The 19,640-nt window shown below is 40.6% G+C and overlaps 1 protein-coding gene across 8 annotated transcripts in view; it reads right to left on the bottom strand.

The window, feature by feature from the left end:
• Marchf10 (membrane associated ring-CH-type finger 10) overlaps positions 1-19,640 on the bottom strand; it is a 94,537-nt gene that overhangs the window by 65,160 nt on the left and 9,737 nt on the right. For 5 of the 8 annotated variants that reach the window (XM_063241669.1, XM_063241667.1, XM_063241668.1 and 2 more), the window contains exons 3-4: positions 13,924-14,040; positions 9,385-9,480 (exon numbers count right to left, since the gene is read on the bottom strand). In XM_063241669.1, coding sequence (XP_063097739.1) covers positions 9,385-9,480; positions 13,924-14,040 — 213 coding nt within the window. The remainder of the gene's footprint in view (positions 1-9,384; positions 9,481-13,923; positions 14,041-19,640) is intronic. The other 3 variants (XM_063241670.1, XM_063241671.1, XM_063241674.1) reach the window with 1 other exon arrangement.

The raw sequence follows: 19,640 nt of genomic DNA, 5'->3' as shown, positions 1-19,640 counted from the left end.
ATTTTTATATGAATGTTTTGGGATGTTAGAATGAATCATCTGCGTTTCCATTGTTTCTTATGGGGAAATTTGTTTTGGTACACAAGTACTTTGGATTATAAGCATGTTTCTGGAATGAATTATGCTTGCAAACCAAGGTTTTTCAGAATTCACTAAATATTGCTCTTAAAATTTTGAACACGGCACTGCAAATAATGTTTAAAAATTAAAAAGCTGGGGAAAATGAACAATCAGAAACAAAAAAAACCAAAGTTATAGTCAAGTGTTCAGATGTGCAGAGTAGGGTTGTCTACAACTTACTTTAAAGGGCACCAAGATACAAAATAGAGGGATGGATAGATTGACACATAATAAAGAATATATAGCCAAAATATCAATAATTGTGAAAACTAGCTGGGAAGTATGTGAAGAGTCATCATACAATTCTTTCAATTTTTCTGTATTTTAGAAGAAATGTATAGAAAAATGCTGGGGGGAAATGGAGCAGAAATATAGATACATAATTATAAGGGGTAAGATAGTTAATTTTTGGGAATATGCTTAGTTTTTTCTTACATAGTCTATAAGAAAATTTATCTCATTAGATCAACACTAATTTCCCTTCAAGGCAACATGTAGTAACAACAAGAGACCAATGATCAAAACAAAACAGTTCATATGAGGTAAATTTTTAAAAATTGTGTTTTAAAAAGAATAAAACCAGGCCTAGGGATTTAGTTCAGTGGCATAAGCACCTGCCTGTTAAGTGCAAGGTCGTCAGTTTGATCCCTGGTATGACAGAGAGAATCAAGAGAGAGAGAGAGAGAGAGTGTGTGAATAAAACCAAACAAAATAAAACAGAACTGAGCCAATCAAAATGAAACAGTGAAAGTGATACAGGACTTCAAAACAAGAAATAGGAAATCAACAATGGCTGCCATAACATACCTTTCCAAAATAGCTACCCAGTCTGTCAGACATAATAAAATCTAACAAAACAAATCAGAAAATAATCAAAGCAAAAAAACTAATGAAAATGATACAAAACTTCAAACCCAGCCAATAGGAAATGAACAATGGCTACCACCCTCCCTTTTTAGACATTTCCTCCCCTTTCGCCTTCATCATATCTATTGTACATCTTAGATCCCATTAACTTCTTCATTTTCTTTGTTTGCTGTAATTTTAAAGGGAATAAGACAATACAATGAAATGAAACAGTGAGAAGAGAGGAGGAAATCCACAATAGTTACTATATTACATACTGTTGTCCTCTAAATAGCTGTTCGACTTTAGGCTTGCAAAGTCAATCAGACAACACAGTTTCTCAAATGAGATGGTTACTCATAGGAGGCCGTGGTGGTGGCTTTTCTCTCTCCAGCCCATGTACCAGCTGGCTCACAGGTGGGATTTAGCTTTCTTGATTCTCCCCAATTCGTGCTCTTAAAGGCCACAGGCAGGTCCTTGTTCTCCCTAATTTGTGCTTCAAATAGCTCACAGGTGGGGCTTTGGCTTCCATCTTGGCTCTCCCAAGGTGAATTTTGATGCCCACCTAGCATGTCCAAAATCCTGGGTGTGTTCCCCAGCATCACACACACAAGCACATGCCCTCTCACACACAAGATAAATGTTGAAAGATGTGTCTTATTTCACACTTGATACTTTCAGGAGAATCATCCAGGGAAAAGGCAATGTGACTACTTGCTTTAGGGATGAGGGAATGAGCTTATATCTAGGGGTGAAGGCAGATTGTTAATCGGATAACTATTAAATAAGCATAAAATTAGAAGAGTCAAACTTTTTAAAAAATCCTCTTTAAGAACATTGGAAAAGGAATGATACATGGTCTAGTCAAGGAAAGAGCATTCAGGAAAACCTGAGAAAGTGACCTTAGCTGACGCTGGAGCAGGTGATTATTGCAAGAAGATGGAACAGCAGGTCCAAGGAAGTAGCTGTCATGAGGGAACACAAAGCCAGTGCTAATCAGCCACAGAGAGAAAATCAAAGGACTGGCTCTCACGCCTTGCTGGATACACAATGAAGTTGGCTCTTTGTTCTAAAAACCATAGAGTGCTGAAGAGAAGGCTTCACTAGGCAGGTACAGTGAACTGAATTCCACTTGTCAGAGGCTCAGCATTGACGGCCTTGGCTACATAGTGAGTTCAAGGCCAGCCTAGACTACATAGCAAGACTCTGTCTCAAAATGGAGCATGGGATTTGGAGGACAAGAAGCCAAGTGTGAAGAGGGCTTAGGAATCCACTATAGTAACTTAACTAGGTGGTAACAGAGTAGACAATGGGTTGAAAAGGTATTAGGGAAATCCCAATGGTAAAATTCAGTACTGAATTAAATATTGGGGAGGGCTGGAGAGACAATGTCATATTTTGATGATACTACACAGAAATAAGAATGAAGCATTCAGTTGGAAATGTTAGCACTGGCCCTTTTGGGTTTGAGGTCTTTATAAATAGTTGTTAAAGCTCAAGATTAAAAATGAGGTTTGAGTTGAAAATACACACTTAAAAGTCACTGGCAGTTAACATCTTGATTTTGGCAATTAAAATGTTCATGAGATAATTTAAGGAGATAGGGCAGGACTTCTTGAAGGTGAAGGATGAGCTTGGACACCAAAAAGACTATATCTTTATAAAGTTCCACTAACATCTATGTGAAATTTAAGCATATTTTTCATCTATGAATTCAGGCAACAAACCACAGTAGTAAGACCTGTGATTTTGTTACCAATGAAAATCACATATATTTTCACATCTCATTAAATTTGTTGCGAATGTCTCAAAATATCCTTTACGCCCATTACTTGTTACTTAATGTGTTAATAAGGAAGCACATATATTTATTGAATCACAAATTTCTAAAAATATTTTGATGACTATTTCAATAAAACTGGTTTCCTTTGAAAGCCTATGTATCTAATTTTATGCCTTCTAAAATAGTATTCTGAGAAGGGAATTTAAAGGGTTCACCATGCAGTCAAAAAGGTTTATGGCATGAAAATAGGCTAAGATCCAAGGTATAGAGGGGCAAGGACCAAGCCCCAAGGATTTCAGGACTTAGAGCTGGGATGGAAGAACAAAAGTGAAGGAGAAACCACTTCCAGAGACAAGGGAGGGAGATGGGGGCGGTGTGTGTGTGTGGGAAGCAGCGTGTTGAGGGCGGGCAGTGGCCAGGAGCATCAGATGCTGCCACGAGGTTGAGCACGGTGAGGACAGAAAGAGATCTGCTGTTCTCCGAGATGCGGAAGTCATTTGGCAGAGTCGTTTCTGTGGCATGACGAGTGTGCAAGCCAGATTGGAGTGGGCTGAGAAGTGAGTGGGAGGTGGGGAAATGGAGTCAGGCAGTGTAAATAATTCTTTTGGGAACTTTGGCTGCAAAGGAGAATAAGTGTAGGGGAATGTGGGATAAGGCAGGCCTGTTCTGTTCTCTCCTTTTGGTGAGAGGCCTCAGATAGGATCGTGATTGAGTGCTGGTGGGAAAGCTCTGGGGCAGAGCTGTGCATTTAAGCACGGAAGGGTGCAAAACACCCACCCTGAGAAGGGTGGAGGGTGGATTCTGAGCACAAGTGGAGAGGTTGGTAATGAGCGAGAATATAGGGTGAGGTAGAAGAGAGGAAGGGTTAAAGGTTGGGGGAAAGACTGTGAGGCAAAGAATTGAGCAAAAAAACTGGGCAGCTTTGAGGAATTCCAGGAGGTTGGTGTCTGAGACCTTTTACCACTTTTCAAAGTGGGGTACATTTTCTTTATGCAGTTTCCAGTGGTCCACAGACTACAGATGGGCAGGGTTTCATAACGGGTGTGAAAAAAAAAAAAAAAAACCAAGGTAATTACTAAGAGAGTCAAACACAGACCCCAGGCTGCTTAGGAAGGACACATCAGTGCATTAAAAGTAAACACAGGGCAAAGGCAGAGGAATCAACGGACCAGATGTACAAAAAAATGTCACAAATGTAACTGAGCAGCAGACTGTGAGGTCTGGAGATGGTTATGGAATCTTTTGGGGTGACAATGAGGTTCAGGATGACCTTGGGCTCGAGTGTAGAATAGAATGGAGGGTGGCACTGGAGATGTATCAGGAACTGAGAAGTCAGGGTGTGGCTGGGTTATCTCTAGGGAGATGCTGAAGTCACCACACTGTGTCAGGAGGTCAGGAAAAGACAGATCCTGAACTGCCTGCCAGAGCCTTCACTGGAAAGGTAGAGAGGTCAGGAGACTAATAGAGGAGACAGGAGAAGGGGGTGGAATACAGCAGCGCCCACGCCAAGAGAACAGGGGGCAAGGGTCTTGGAGCAGCCCTGGGGACCAAGGACATCCTCCTGCTTCTCAGTCCTGAGGCAGGTGGGGTGGAGGGATATGGAGAGCACCACTTACATGGCAGAAGAATTTGTGGCCATCCTCTTGCCTCAGTCCCCCAAGTGCTGGGATTACAGACGTGAGCCATCATGCCCAGCTAGAGGCAGCCTTCTCAAAGGCAAAACGGGCAGGAAGCTCTGGGAAGAGGCCTCATGCACATTTCCTGTGAAACAGGAAGCCTGACTCACCATTTCCCAAGACAGCCTTAATTTAGGCTCTTCCTTCCACTTAATTGAGGCTCTTTCTTCCTCCTCACCTCCATTTCCAACTCCCCAAATCTTGTCTATGACTTGGGACCCAATTTAAAATCTCTGTACACTGTGCAGCTTTCTCAAGTTTCCCTTTGCTTTCTTGTTAAGACCCATTAGATCCTGCAGGCATTTGTATGACATCTTAATTTACCAGTATTACTTTAAAGTATTTGAGGGTAGGAAATGGTTTATTTATTATTACAACCTCAAAGAACCTAATATGGTATCTTGTACACAAGTGATTTATAATTTCTGTATTTTATTTATATTATTTTCAAATTTTAATTTTATTTTTAAATTTAATTTTATTATAATTTTAATGAGTAAAACATTATAAAAACAAAATTAAAGACTTAGGAGGAAATGCTATATATTGTAACATAGTTAATGTAGGTATGCACTTGAACGTTATTACCTTTTCACTGAAAAAATTTTAAACTTCAATATCTGAGTTTTAATTGGTTTTTAACAAGCTTTTTGGTTTTAGGCATCGAAATAATTTTTAAAATTTTTAAAAGGTAGTAAACTGAGATACATAGCATTGCATACAAAGAAAAAAAGCACTGTAATTTCCTCTCATGCAATTTCTGAGTTACTAAGTACAATTAACAGGGGAACTCTGGGTTAGAGGCCACCAATTCTTTTTTTTATTTAAAGAGAAAAAAGAAAGGAAATTAAAAAAACAAACAGTAAAAGGGTACAAGTAATACAAATTTCAAGAAAAAAAATACACAGTAAGAAATCACTAGTTAAGTGGGTTATATATTGTCATCTTAGAAACAGTTGTCCAAATTACAAAATTAAAGCATACAAAGTGGACATTCATACAGTGAGTGAGGCCACCAATTCTTGAAGCCAACAGTTCAACTGAGCTGGGATCACAAATCATGTTTGTATCAGTGTGGTCACATGGCAGAATCGCCCTGGCAAAAGAACTAGGCTGTCTTTCTTACGTGTTAACAGAGGTAGGATACTTTCAGAAAATGGTTGCAATTTAAACTGACACTCGTTCCATTTTAATGTCATGCCTTATTTTAAAATCACTTAGTAGAACTCAGACAAAGTGCAGGAATGAAGGAGAAACGAAGCGCTTCTGGCTTTGCTAGAGATAGTTATTATTTGTTTGCTCCATTAATGCTGCAGAAGACCTCCAGCATCCAGGTTTGCCAGCAGAGGGGCCTGTACACCAGTTTCCCACAAATGACTCCACAACCCAAACACAAAAGAAATATCCAATTTTCACTGTGGGTTATCTGACTGACAGAGCATTCAGTCACAACCAGCCCACCTCAGTTGTAAAATACAAGTGAATCCTTTGGGGCTGTTTCCTCTGCCTGTTGGTAACTGGAGTTTCCCTCTGCATGTTGCCTACAAGGGAAGAAGGAAATTGCCCAGGATTTAAGGAATCCAATGGTCTTTTTGCAGAATGATGTGTCAAGATAAGAACGCTCTAGAGCCCTCCCTGAGAACTAGCGCCATGTGCAGGTTGCCACCACTGGGGGGACAGCAGACCCTAGCCTTTTCCTGTGAGTCAGTGCCATTCACAGACCGTGGGGGAAAAGAATAAGAAATCACCAAGAAGCAAGCCTTCCCTGTGAACCAGTGCCATGTGTGGGCAGCCCAGGGGGACAGCCAGCCCCCAGCCCCTTCTGATCTGTAGCCTGGGAAACAAGAAAAACCACCCCACCCCACCTCTCATGTAACCAGCTGATCTGAAGAAATACAGGCTGCAATGATAGTTATTGAGGTGAAATGCAGTTTAATGTTTGTGGTGTTTGGTGTTTCACTGACTTTGTAGGTCTAGGGCCAGTGGCCTGGTCATCTATTCAGAGGATAACGGTACACAGTGTGGCATCTGGGGGAATCTCCTTCTGAAGGTGGTAGCCATTGGTGATTCCCTATTATCTTGTTTTGAAATCCTGTATCATTTTCATTGTTTTGTTGGGTTAGGTTTTATTCTGCTTTGTTTTGTTTGATTTTGTTATATCCGATGGCATAAGCAGCTATTTTAAAGATAGCAAGATACATTACGGTAGCCATTTTGGATTTACTCTTGTCTTGTTTTGAAGTCCTTTATTGAATGCATCATTTTGTTTTTATTGGCTCTATTCCATTCTGTTTTGTTAGATTTTTACTATGTCTGACAGTATATACAGCTATTTTCAAGACAAAAAGAGGCATTATGGTAATCATTGTTGATTTCCTCTTGTTTTGAAGGCCTGTGTCGCTTAGAGTGGTTTGTTTTGATTCACTTTGTTCTGTTTTATTTTGCTTGGTTTATTCTCTTACAAAAAAAAAAAAAAGAATGCGCTATTAAACTAGTTACTCTCATCACTACTGTTTCAGGTGTTGATAGATCATAGCTGACTAATCTTCAAGCCCAAACTGGCCAGTGTGCCAGGTGTGGTGGTGCATGCCTGTAATTCCAGCACTTGGGCGATTGAGGCAGGAAGATTGCTGAGAGCTCGGGGGCAGCTTGGGCTACACAGTGAGTTCAAGATCAACCTGAACTACATAGCAAGACCCACAAACAAACAAACAAGCAAACAGGCCATTGCAGGTTAGCAGCCTCACCAAAGCATTCTCTCTTTATTAATTTCAACCAAGGTCACCGAGCATTCTCCGCTTGAAGTAACAGTATCTTCTGTCTTCCCTTACTCAGAGGGAAGATCTCAGTTCTGGCTGCTATATATATAAGGTTATGACTTTCAGGATGTGTATATTCCTAATATGTTAGACATCAAATGCATTGCGCTCTTATTATGTGACAAGCATTGGAAATGCAACTAGCTCCCAGCCTAAGAAGCAGGCAGACAGGTGCAAGTACTCCTTTGTGAATTTAAGCCCTAAGGTTGTCTTGAGAATAGAAAAGAAGGGTCAGGGCAGTCACTGCAGCTCCAGGAGAGGCCTGGGAAACTTCATAGAGTGAATACCCTGGAGTCAAGGATGCACAGTCATGATCAGAGATCTGGGGAGGTCAGAAAAACAAGGGCCTTGGGTGTCTTACTAAGGTATTTGAACTTGATACCAATAAACAATGGGAAACTAGTGACAGCTTTTAAATAAAGAGATGGCACGATGCAATTTGGTTCTATAGAGATCACTCTTATTGCAGCCTGGAAGGGGTGAGGGAAAGACAAAATAACCAGAGAAACAATTTCTGCAGTAAACCAGACAAAAACATAACTGGTTTTGTTTGTTTGATGGTGGGCAGATTTAAGAGAAGAGATAAGACATGCTTTGTGTCTGAGGAGCAGCAGGGACAGGAGGAGAAGGAGTCTAAGACAACTTCCAGAATTCTGTCTTGGACAGAAATAAATAATTCAGTAAGGGGAACACATTTGAGGGAAGATGAGATATTCAGCATCTTGAATCTGAGGGGCTTGTGGGACGCTCCACAGTGAACAGATCAACAATCAAGTGAAATAGAAAACAAGCTCACAGGAAAATTCTCACAGACCCACACTTGTCAAAATGTGGGCTGCACATTCCCGCTGCATGACGTACACGTCAGCTCAAGATGCCGCGTGCGCAGCAGCTTTATTTCTCAGGTGCACTGTGAGGGCGCAGGATCCACAGGGGAGTCAAGGGGGCGGCTGTGACAAACATCACACCAGGTGTTAGAGATGACTCACAGCCACCCAGGGTGGGGCTCTGCTGGCGGTTAGAACTCAGGTGTGTGTGTGTGCCCTGCCTCATCAGCACACCAGCCTGGGGCCAGGAGCCAGAAAGGCCAGGCCCCCAAAGAACTCAACAATGGATGAACAGAAGTTAGAGAAAATTAAAGTATGACTCATGGAACGCATATGCCACGTCCCATGATGTGGCTGCCTTTACAACACTGTTCAGGGTGTCAGTGGGTTGACACTGACAGATTTAATGGGAGAACAACTCCCCAAGAACCCTTTGAAAGAAGAGAAGCTGACGGCTCCACAGGAAGGATGGGATGAATAGCCATATAAGGAAAAGACTCATGCAAATATACCCAGGTTGAAGAAAAACATAAAATGCAAATAAAGCTAGCCTTCTGGGGAAGCTCAATCCTTGGCCAGTGAGCATTTGCAAGACGTTACAGTATGCAAAGCATTGTACTGTGAATTCTGCAGGTCCACCTTCTGAGACAAAATTCTTTCTTGGCTCATGGGGTCTTGTTGCATTTGTGTTTTGGACCTGACCACCCTCTGGAGCGGCGCTGCGCCCTCCACCCCCAGCTTTCGGCAATGCCCAAAATGCTCTACATTTGTGTGGTCCTCTTACTGAGGGTGTGGAATTTGGCTATTATAACTCAGAAATCAAATTTTAAAATTACTTCTAATTAATTTAAATGTAAAGTCAAATAACCACATGTAGCTTGTGACCACTGTTTTATACTGGACAGCACAATTCAGGACCTTTGCTGCCTTTATGTAGGGATGGGTATTCTGAGTTTTTAAGCTATTGCAGGTTACTTGGAGATGCTTTAAATTTTAATTTCCCAAGTTTGGATGAATTCTCATGGACAAAACAATAAAAAATACTTACGTTGGGCAACAGCCTTTTTCCTAAGGTTACCAGCTTTCCGGTGACCTCACCAGTGTAAACATCATATTGAATAGGGCCTGAAGCATAACCAGCTGCTTTCGGCTATCAGGTTAACTGCCTGTATCTCCTTCCAATATAACCTTAGGTCCATGTGACCTGCAATCTAAATATTTAGTTGCTCAGTTGCTGAGGGCAAAAGGATAACAATTCTATCTCTATCAGCAGAATAAATGGTGCTCTTGGAAGGCCGAGAGCTGATCTGTACCTTCCTTTTCCGTGAAGGAACTGCAGTGGCAGTGTGTCCTTGGTCCTTGAAGTTGGTGTACTTGGAACAGTCTCCCTTCCAGCAAGGATACAGGATCTTGGAAGAGGAGAAGGGCTCATGTTGTTTTTCTTCATACATGCTTGCTGGTCCCCACATGCTGGGATAATTAATCAGTTTCATCATATTCTAAGGAGAAATTAGGGCTCCCATCCCTTCTCCACTAAGATTTGAGAGGATGTAGTATCTCAGTGCTCCTGTCAATCACAGCGGCTTTCTTCAGCCAGCAGTTAGTTGTCTTGGGGAGCCTGGGAAGGAAGGAAGGAAGGAAGGAAGAAAGGAAGGAAGGAAAGGAAGGAAGGAAGGGAAGAATGCTGCTGTCCTCTTATAGCCAGAGCCTGCCTTGATTTTTAGTTCACCAAACTATCCAAGTTCTAGCTGTATATGTAGAGCTGTTTATTTCCCTACCAAACTCTAACCTGATTAAACAGCTCACAAGGTTGTGTGTACCTCTGGGAAGGGTCTAGAATTAAGTTTCTTTATTAGGTTGGATTTAGAAATGTGACCTGGGATGGGGCAGAGACTAAAGAAAATATTATAAGCTGCAGAACTTGCTTTTCCACTGATACTAGTTTGGAGTATCATTTTCAAGTACTGTCTTGGACACCAAGACAGTTTGCGTGTAATCTAGTATTAGTGTGACACTTATGCTCACAATAAGCATAATAATAAGTATCCCCTTAATGGGAAGTTGAAATGTTCAGAGATAAAGCAGTTTGCCTACAATCAGGGGCAGAACTGGCCTTGATTAATGTTTTCTATTCTGCCAACCCACAAACTTGAATCTATTTAGGAGGTACCATTTTGAAGAACATCTTGATATGAGCTTGACAAGGATGGTTTCATTTTGGATTTAGAATAAACACAACCTCTGTGTACCCAGTAGTTAGAACCACTAGTTGTAGCAAGGAGACTGTGCCAAGATGGAACAGCACCAGGTTAACTGTGTTTGGAAACCTGCCTGCTTCTAGGCAGGTGTCTGGGAATGACAGCTTGACACCAGAGCCATTACTTGATGATAAATGCTTTACTTGTTCTAGGCTCATCAGAACTGTGACAATTTGAGGTTGAGTTAAGAAATGAACAAGTGATGAAAATTGCAATACAAGTGTCAAAGTTTGGTCATGGCACGTTTCACAAAGTGATGTGGAAAATTTTCCATAGTTCAAGAAATTGAGTTTTATTCTAACCACTGCGTCAGAGGATGAGCCTGTCTTCACAAGTCACAGTCAAAATGTTGCTTAGAGTTTTCAGCTGAGCATTCTCTGGATTAAAATGACTCAGAGGATTTTCAAACAGAGATGGGGACTTTGGTTGGCTTTACATTGTCTCACTGAGCTGCATCTTTTCCCTGCCACTTTCTGACTGACTGAAGTTGTTTCATAACTCAAGTGCCCAGTGTGACGTTCAATATCCTGAACTTTGGAAATTCAATCTGTCTGGCCTGGTTTTCCTCTGGGAGATTCTAGCTTTCTTCTTTCTTATTTCTCATTTTACAGTCTCTAGGAGACTAAGTCCAGGATCTCTTTGGCATTGTGTACCCTGTGGAAAGAGGTTTATTTAATATATCGTGCTTTTCCTCAGGATTTGAGACACAACAGAATAGGCCTAGGCTTGGAAGATTTAAGAACAACTAGATTTCTGTAGAAATTTGGATAAAGGTCCCAAACTGGGAGGGAGACCTCCAAGTCAGCTCATGAATGGGAGTAAAGTTGTGTTTTTGTTTTTGTTTTGCTGTTGCTGGTGGAAGATCTGGCTTAAGTGTCATATGGAATCTCTGACTTTATTTCTACAATGCAAGTCACAAGGTTATACTAGGTGAGGTGAGGACTGTGAATACACCAGTCAAGTGGTGGTTGGGCTGATGCTTTCAATGATAAACTCCTCTCTCAACCTGCCCATCCTCTGATTTTGTGTCTAGAGGCAAATATTTCAGTATCTCCAGAAAATATTTATAAGGTTAAGAGTAAAAAGAAGTAAAATTTTTTAAGAAGTAAATTTCACTGTGAAAAGCTCTAATTTTGTCCTTACTTTTGGCGAGAAGATGAGGCCTTAAAGGCACCTGTATAATTAAAGTCTAGTCCCCTAGTATATCATTATTTAGATAAGATTGAGATTATGTAAGCAGTATTTCATGTTCTCTGCCACACTAAGGCACAATGGCACAGTACAAACATGAAAATTATCATTGAACTTTAGATAGGAATTTTCAAGCTGGGAGCAGTGGCTCATGACTATAATCTCAGTACTTGGGAGGTTGAGGCAGGAGGTTCACTGGGAGGTCAAGACTAGCCAACATGACAAAGTGAGACCCTGTCTCACAACACAAAAAATAAAAAGGAAAGAAAAAGAAATTTTCAGTTCTATGTAATTTTTGTCATTGTTTTGTATTGGGTATAAATGAATAATAAAATTGTTTAGAAAATAAGATCTAAGTAACCTTTGATTATAGAAGGTATTTCACATAGTTTTATATGTACAATCACATCCTTGTTTGGAAGTAGTCTGAGTGCTTTCACACTGATGATTGAAAAAGCGTGTAATTTTTATAGCAGGAAGAAAAACCACAGGACTCTGACACCAGTTTGTCCCCCCATATTGGTGCAAGTCCCATCGTTGAGACTCAATACCCAACACTTACAATCCAAAGGATGAGAAGTTAAATTTAGCTCATGGTTTTTTGGGAGTTCAGTTCATAGCCAGCTGATTTGAAGATAGGAAAATCGTGGCAGAGCGAAGCTGCTTAGTTCATGTCAAATGGAAGCAGAGCAGAGGACAGTGCCAGAGAAGATGGGAAAGAGACCACAGCAAGTACCCAAGGCCATGTTCCCACGACCCACCCAGACACCCAGGAGGATGCTTTACTAATCTGCTAGGTGTTTCTTAATGCAAAGAGGTTGACATATCAGGATTAATGATCACGTACCTCCTGAGCGTCCTAAATGCACACATGCAGACACACCAAATGGCCGTGTCTATGCATGTGAATCTGCAGGAGAACAGGAGCTCTCAGCTCTCATTTGTTTAATAATTTCAACCTAGGAAGACTGACAGTGCTACTGTTTGACTTAAATTACATTATATTTTAACCATTTTAAATTTTATTTCTAAGTGTAAAAATGTAAGAATTTATCTTGGTGCTAAAAATGTGTCATTCTAGCCAAACTAGATTTAAGTTTTGGATTAATCTCACTCCCTAAGTTTAATCAGAAGCAGTCACTATATTTAGTCCTTGACTAACAGGAAAAGATCCAGGAAACACATTCTTCCTGGAGCTGCCAATCTTGTGAGATGGTCTCTTTCACCTCCAGCCTTTAGGTGGGATATTTTACTGTGTGATTTTTATGTCCCTTAGCAGAGAGTATATATCTCTCCCAGGGATACATCTACATACATAAACACCCATCACTGATATTTTAAACATAGCCTTTGAACATTAAATAACCACAATGCAAACATCTTAGATTAAAGAAGAAATCTCAACAAGAATTTGATTGATATTTGGTCCCAAGATCTATTTCAGGGGTCCATACCACTGATAGGAGAGAGTTCCTCCTCTAGAGTCCATTTCAGACATAAAATATTAAATGAGAATTCATAAAAGGCATATTACTCATCTTAAGTCAATTCACTATGCTAACAATCAGACTTGACTGCAGTTTGTGATATTTAGCTCTTACATAGGATAAATAAAATTTTTAAGATGTTAAGCATGAAAAATGATCAGATAGCTTGGCAGTTCAGAGCACCTTCTCTGTGTTTAGTCTGGTAGGAATGGAATCACTATACACTGTGAAATCTGAGGTAGCCCAGCTTTCTCATCTGTAATACACATACATATATGGTATACAGTGTAATATACAAGTAGATATGCATGCATCTAAGTGTATACATCTATATATATACATTTATAAATTCTAATACATGTAACATACTTAGCAACAGTGCTTGGAATGCTCAAAAATTGGGAATTACTATGGCTCCTATTATTTTAGGATTGTATTGCTATAATACTCATTCTATTGGTCTTCATATTTGTATTATTATCCTAGACAAAAATTTAAACAATTTCCAGTTATTACATGGTGCAATTATCATTGTGTTTTACTTTCTTCCTTTATTTGAAATAAGCACTAGACTTGCAATGGACTAAATCATGAGCCACAAACACGATGCTGTGCTGGGCGAGGCTTGGTGCCTCCAACTCTTAAAATTCGAAATGGCCCACCATTTCCGGTCTAGGTGATATCTCACTGACTGTGTCGCACCGTTTATCTGCAGGAAAGACGACCAAGGTAAAGTCGGAAGGCTCATTGTTCCCTGCTTCTCTCTGCCTGCACCTTTAGGATTCTGTTACACCTCCTTTTTGAGATGGTCTTTTTCTAAGCCAGTCTCTCCTCTGTCTCTCTGTCTTTGTCCGTCTCTGTCTGTGGTCCTCCACCCCTGGAGTAGGAAACTGTCTCCCAGAATTATTCTCCATACCTGTTTGGAAGATGCCTTGCTTAAAAACAGGGATCGCTCAGAATCCGTTTCTTGGTCCCCAAACTGGTCTTGTTTCTTTTCATCTGGGACTCTCCTAAACTGTCGTCTCAAACAAGCCTAGAGAGAGAGAAAAAAAATCTTTGTTTTATGACTAGCTCTAGTAATTAGGTTTCTCAATTGTGTGCCACGTGACCTAAGTCACAACTATCTCAAAGTGTTCATAAAATATCAGGTAGCAGTTATAAAGCCCAAGTATCGTTCTCACCTCCCTGGGCTCAAATGGCAGGTCAAAAATGTACATTGCTTCCCTAATAGAATCACATGCACCGAGAGGGATTTTTTTCAAGAATTTACACAACAGCTTTACCTTCTCAAGCAAGGTTTATACCTAACACACCAAGTTAACTTCTTCTCTTTCTCTCTCCATACCTCCTTTTCTTATCACTCCAACTCTGGCCCTCAGTACCTCCTTGTTCTAGGAGAAGAATCCCACATGCCGTTCCCTCTTCTTGGAATAACCTTTGTGTGATGTTCATTTGGTTAGTCCAGTTGATTATGTGACATCTCTTTAGTTTCCTCTGCCTTAACTACTCTCCTCTAGGCTGAATTAACTGCTGAAGAAGCAATGTGTAGTTATCTCCCACATCTGTGGTTTAGTTTCCAGTTACCTGTGGTCAATGTTGATCCAAAAATATTAAATGCAAGAGTCTAGCAATAAGAAATTCGTAAGCTTTGAACTTCGCCACCATTCTGAGTGGCATGTTAAATCCTACCTTGCCTTGGTCTGTCCTGCCATCTGTCCAGCACATTCACGCTGTATGTATGTCCTACTGCTCATCAGTGAGGCAGTCACTGTTTCCATGCTCAGATCCACTGCAGCAGTATTACAGTCTTGTGTTCAAGTAACCCTTCTTTTACTTATTAATGGCCCCAAAGTGCATGAGTAAAGATGTAGGTAAGTTTATTAAAGTGTATTATTATATTTTTTCCCTTTTGTTGCTGTTAGTCTTTTAATATGCCTAATTTATTATTTATTTATATACATACACAACTTGTCAGAGGTATTGGAAAAAACAGAATAACATGTAAGTTACATTTGTAGTACTATTTGCCATTTTGACTACTTGTGAGTAATGGGGGACCACTGTATGTTAACAAGTTAGTGTACGTACCCTGAATTATACATTTTTTCTATTGTGCTGTAATTTGGATTTGTTTTTCAACCTGTTCTTCCTGGCAGTCATGAGAACTGAAAAACAAAGACTGTCTCATAGCTTGAATTCTCCTGTGTCTATCACTTAATGTTAGTTGAATTGCATTTTTGTTTTAGAGGAAAAGGTCAATCCTTAAATTCAAAGCAATAAAAATAAAATAACCAATGAAAGTAATTTCCCCATTTCTCTTAGCAAAATTAAACTAAAATCTGGTACCAAATATTTCTCCTCCTAGGGTTAAACAAATCCAAGGGTATCATGTGCTACCCAGATTTCAAATGATTTTAAATACCTCTAAATAATAAAGCTTTTGTTGTTGTTGTTATTTTGATTTTTTTTTTTTTGTCTTTTTTGTTTTTATCGGTACCAGGGATTGAACTCACGACTGCCTGCTTGCAAGGCAGGTGCTTATGCCACTGAGCTAAATCCCCAGCCCATAATAAAACTTCTTGGAGCACTTTGTTACTTTTCTTTCTTCCTCCCTCCCTCCCTTCCTTCCTTCCTTCCTTCCTTCCTTCCTTCCTTCCTTCCTTCCTTTCCTTCTTCCTTTCTTTTTGAGACAAAGTCTTGCTATATAGTTCAGGTTGTCCTCAAACTCATGGTGATCCTCCTGTATTACCCACCCAAGTGCTGAGATTACAGGCAGGCACCACCATGCCTGGCTTTGTAGCATTTCTGTACTTGTAGATCTAGTGAGCCAATCACCTTTGCCCTTCCAGGGCTAAATTACCCACCATCATAGTAAAGAAATTTTGTGTAAAAACCAGTCAGCATCAGTATTTCCCCTTCTTTTAGAAAAAGCATTTTCCTCTCTGATGATGTAGGACTTACCAGAAGTTCATGGCACAGGGAAGCCTAACATGCTACAAGTTTGAGAATCCAAATAACCTGACACTAACATGATATGTACTGCCTGGGACTGGGAACAGTCAGTCATACTGCGCTTCACAACTGAGTTGCAGGTGAAGCCCTGGCCTCCAGCTTGCCACAGCGGCCGCCTTGGTCAACCGAGGCAGGTGGGTGCCTCATTCAAGGAGAAAGATGCAGTTTCACCCCTTTGCTTAGAAATGGTAAACATTCCAAAAGAACTGGTTTGTGTTTCTTTTTTCCCTGTCCCATGATTCATCTTGCTTAAAAAAAAAGTATGCCACACAGATAGTAAATTATCATAATAAATACTGGGGAGTATTTGTTTCTATAATGTAAACAAGAAGATTTAAAAAAAAATACTAGACAGTAACTATAATAAGTTAAACAAAAAACAGTAAATAAGCCAAAGCAGACTGGAAGGAGTCGGTTGAGGAGTTTAATGAAGTAAACAAGTGTGAGCCACCTTTGTTCTGTTGCTTTCGTGATGACTTGGAGTCAGCGCTGTGCGGGAGCCCTGGCAGGTGCTGTGTCCTAAGGCTGCGGATGGCTGTGTCACCGTAACCTATTGGTATTAAAGGCAAACGACTGCTGGACTGGAAGTGGAGGAGCCAGTGTGAGCAAATCCATGCAGGACCAAGGCAGATTTTGTGGGATGAACAGAATTCTTGTGGGCTGAGTGTTTTTTGAAAATTCTCTCCAAGAATGCATCTGACTCCCAAAAGGGGAGGAGGAATAGGTTAGCTTGAAATGTTGAAAAAAATCCCCCCCCTTTCTTTTTCTTACATTTTTAGATTAGTGGCAAGGTAGACACAGAAGTTACTCATTTTTATTTTGACGCGGTTGAGCAATCTTGCTGTGTAAATCAAACATTAACCCTCTCAAAATTATAGCGCAGCTGAAAAGGAATCCAGGGACAAAACCATCAGGTTTCCAATAGGAAATACCAGGAGCTTAGCCATATTTTTTGTTTGTATTTGTAAATGTGAATGATTTTATGGTTGTTGATAATGGTGTTTCTACAGTTGGGATCCTGAAGTGACCAGGCAGAGAGTAAAATCCATGGATCAGGAGGAGGAATGTACTGGTAATTTGTAATCACCAGTGGTCCCCCTTTTTGGACTTATAAATTATTCCCCAGCTAGTCCGCGCGTGCATCAGGAGTTAGATGACTATCCGTAAGTTTCTGAGTTGTGACAAGACCATCAGAAACAGTTCTGAAATTGAAGGCTTCAGGTAACTTTTTTCCTCGGGACTTCCTCCCGTTCCTCTCCTTTGCTGGTGTCCGCCGCCCATCCTCCGCTGCCAGCTTGTCCCTCTGACGACAGCACATGAAGTCAGGCTGCCTTCTGTGCAGAGCTTCCACTGTGGGCGCTAACTGCAGAATGTGCATATCTGCCTGTGCAAGGTGGCGTGGGTTTTGTGAGTCACTGTAACTCAATCCTGTAAACACAACAAACCCAGCTCTGCCACTTTCTAGCATTGAGACTTTGAGCAAGTTGACTTAACTCAATGGATTACTGCTTCCCTTGTCTGAATGGAGAGATGTCCCCATGCTGCAAGACTGTCAGCAGGCGAGCAGCAGATTCTGTCTGTAACGTGTTAGCAGGGACAGGACCTTTGTGAGGGCTCCACACAAGGTGCCCGCCTTGCCTCAGCACTATCATTATCAACCTTTTAATAGTATGTGTACATGCTTGTGTGTATGTATGTGGTACAGGAAATTGAACTCAGGGCTTTCACACTGAGCTACATCTCAGCCCTTTTTTTAAAAATGTTGTACAAGGTCTTGCTAAATTGCTAAATCAGCTGCGTTTGAACCCAAGCTGGGTTTAAACTTGAGATCCTTTTGCTTCAGCCTTCTAGAGTTTAGGGATTACAGACATATGCTACCCTTGGCTATTAACTGCTGTTTCATTCCCATTTCCTGGTTCACTTTTATTTTTGGAGTCAGCTCTTGCCAAAGCATAAGACTGTGATCTTGGTCCCAGGAGGAGGAGTCTTTCTGTCTGGGCTCATCTTTGCTCCTGTGCCCTTCAAGGAGGGATCTGTTCCTCTACTTGACAGTCCCTAACAGCCATCTGAGGAGCTCTCTGTCACTCAGCTTTTCTTAGGCATTATAGCTTTCTAAGTCCATAGTGGTGCTGAAGCCTTCTTTTTTATTATTATTAATCTATTTCCTCTAATTATGTAGGATCCTTCTTGATGACCGAGAAGCTATGTGCCACAGGAACACTTCTCAGACACGTAGTCCTGATATAAAATTATCATAAAGATGACTTGACTTTGCAGCTGAGTCAGGAACAGTGTCTGCAGGGTTAGTGTGAATCTATACCAGTAGGCATTTTAAGAAGTGGGAGTTGCATTGGGCTCTTCTTGGTCACTGCTCTGATGATGTATATGTGTAACCCAAGAGCAATCCCTCCCTCCAGCTTCCCGGTGCCATGTGTACCCACAGTCCAAGGCTTTAATTATCATTGGTGACATTATTAAAGTTCATTAGGTTTAAGCATTTAGGAAATCGAAGGTATGAAAAAAGTGTTTCAGTGATCTGGCACTATTTGTATACTCTGAAGTGGGAAGTCCTTGGTGTCCCAAGTAAATGGCCAAACTGAGAGAAGCAGCTAGGATTTCTTCCATGGGAAGTAACTGGCCATTGACTATGAAGGGCAGGGAAGCAAGTACTCAGAGGTGACCCAGGAAAGGGATCCTCTCTCTGATGCCTACAGCAAGGGAAGCTGGACGACAAGTTGAGTGACTCCATTCTGAAATGCTTAGGACAAGAATGGTTTTGGATTTGGATTTTTTCCAGGTTTAGGAATATTTGCATATACTAGATAATGAGACATCTTAAGAAGGGGGCCCAGTGTAGACATAGTCTGAAGGCGATTTTATATAATATTTTGTCCATGAGGCAAATTTTTCTGGCGTGAAACTTTCTGCTTGTGGCATCATATTGGCCCTCAAATAGTTTCAGATTTTGGACCATTTTGGATTTTGGATTTTCAAACTAAGGTCATTCAACCTGTGTCCCTTCCCCAGCCTGTGGTGTCCTCAGACAAATTTATACAGTTATGTTTAGTCATTTGATCTGAGCTTGAAAGAATCAATATGAATAAGTGACATGAGATAAAACCAATTTGAACACATTTGATTATACAAAACTGTTCTGAAATGCCAAGTATAATCTTTCTCTCTAGCTTTCCAGTGGACATTAAAAGCTAAATTCTGACTCAAGTTACATAAACACATTTGACCAAAAAAAAAAAAAAAATCTGTGCAGCATGAACACCCTTGAAGAAATACAGCCAAATTCAGAAATGGTATATAATTACATACTAGTTACCAGATTCTGAAATAGCATGTAATATGCCAAATAGATGTTTATTTCCTCTTGTTTTCTCAAAAGGATCCCACCCAGCCACTGAAAAGAGTAGTATCAAAATAATTCTGGGTGGGTTGATCCTTCTGCTTTTGCTGCTAGCACCGAGACCTGTAAAAGCACTGCTAATTTGGTGCACACCAACCCTGAGCATATTTTAGGAAGGAGCAGGAATAGTTTACAAAGGAAGTTTCTAAGGGCTTCAATTTGGGCTAGTTTACTAAAGGCAAGTCAAGCACAAGAAAAAAATATGT

The sequence above is a fragment of the Cavia porcellus genome, unplaced genomic scaffold (genome assembly GCF_034190915.1).
Source record: "Cavia porcellus strain 051 isolate PalLab524CR breed Dunkin Hartley unplaced genomic scaffold, mCavPor4.1 scaffold_32, whole genome shotgun sequence".
Lineage (NCBI taxonomy): Eukaryota > Metazoa > Chordata > Mammalia > Rodentia > Caviidae > Cavia > Cavia porcellus.
This window is presented reverse-complemented; position numbering and strand designations above follow the sequence as displayed.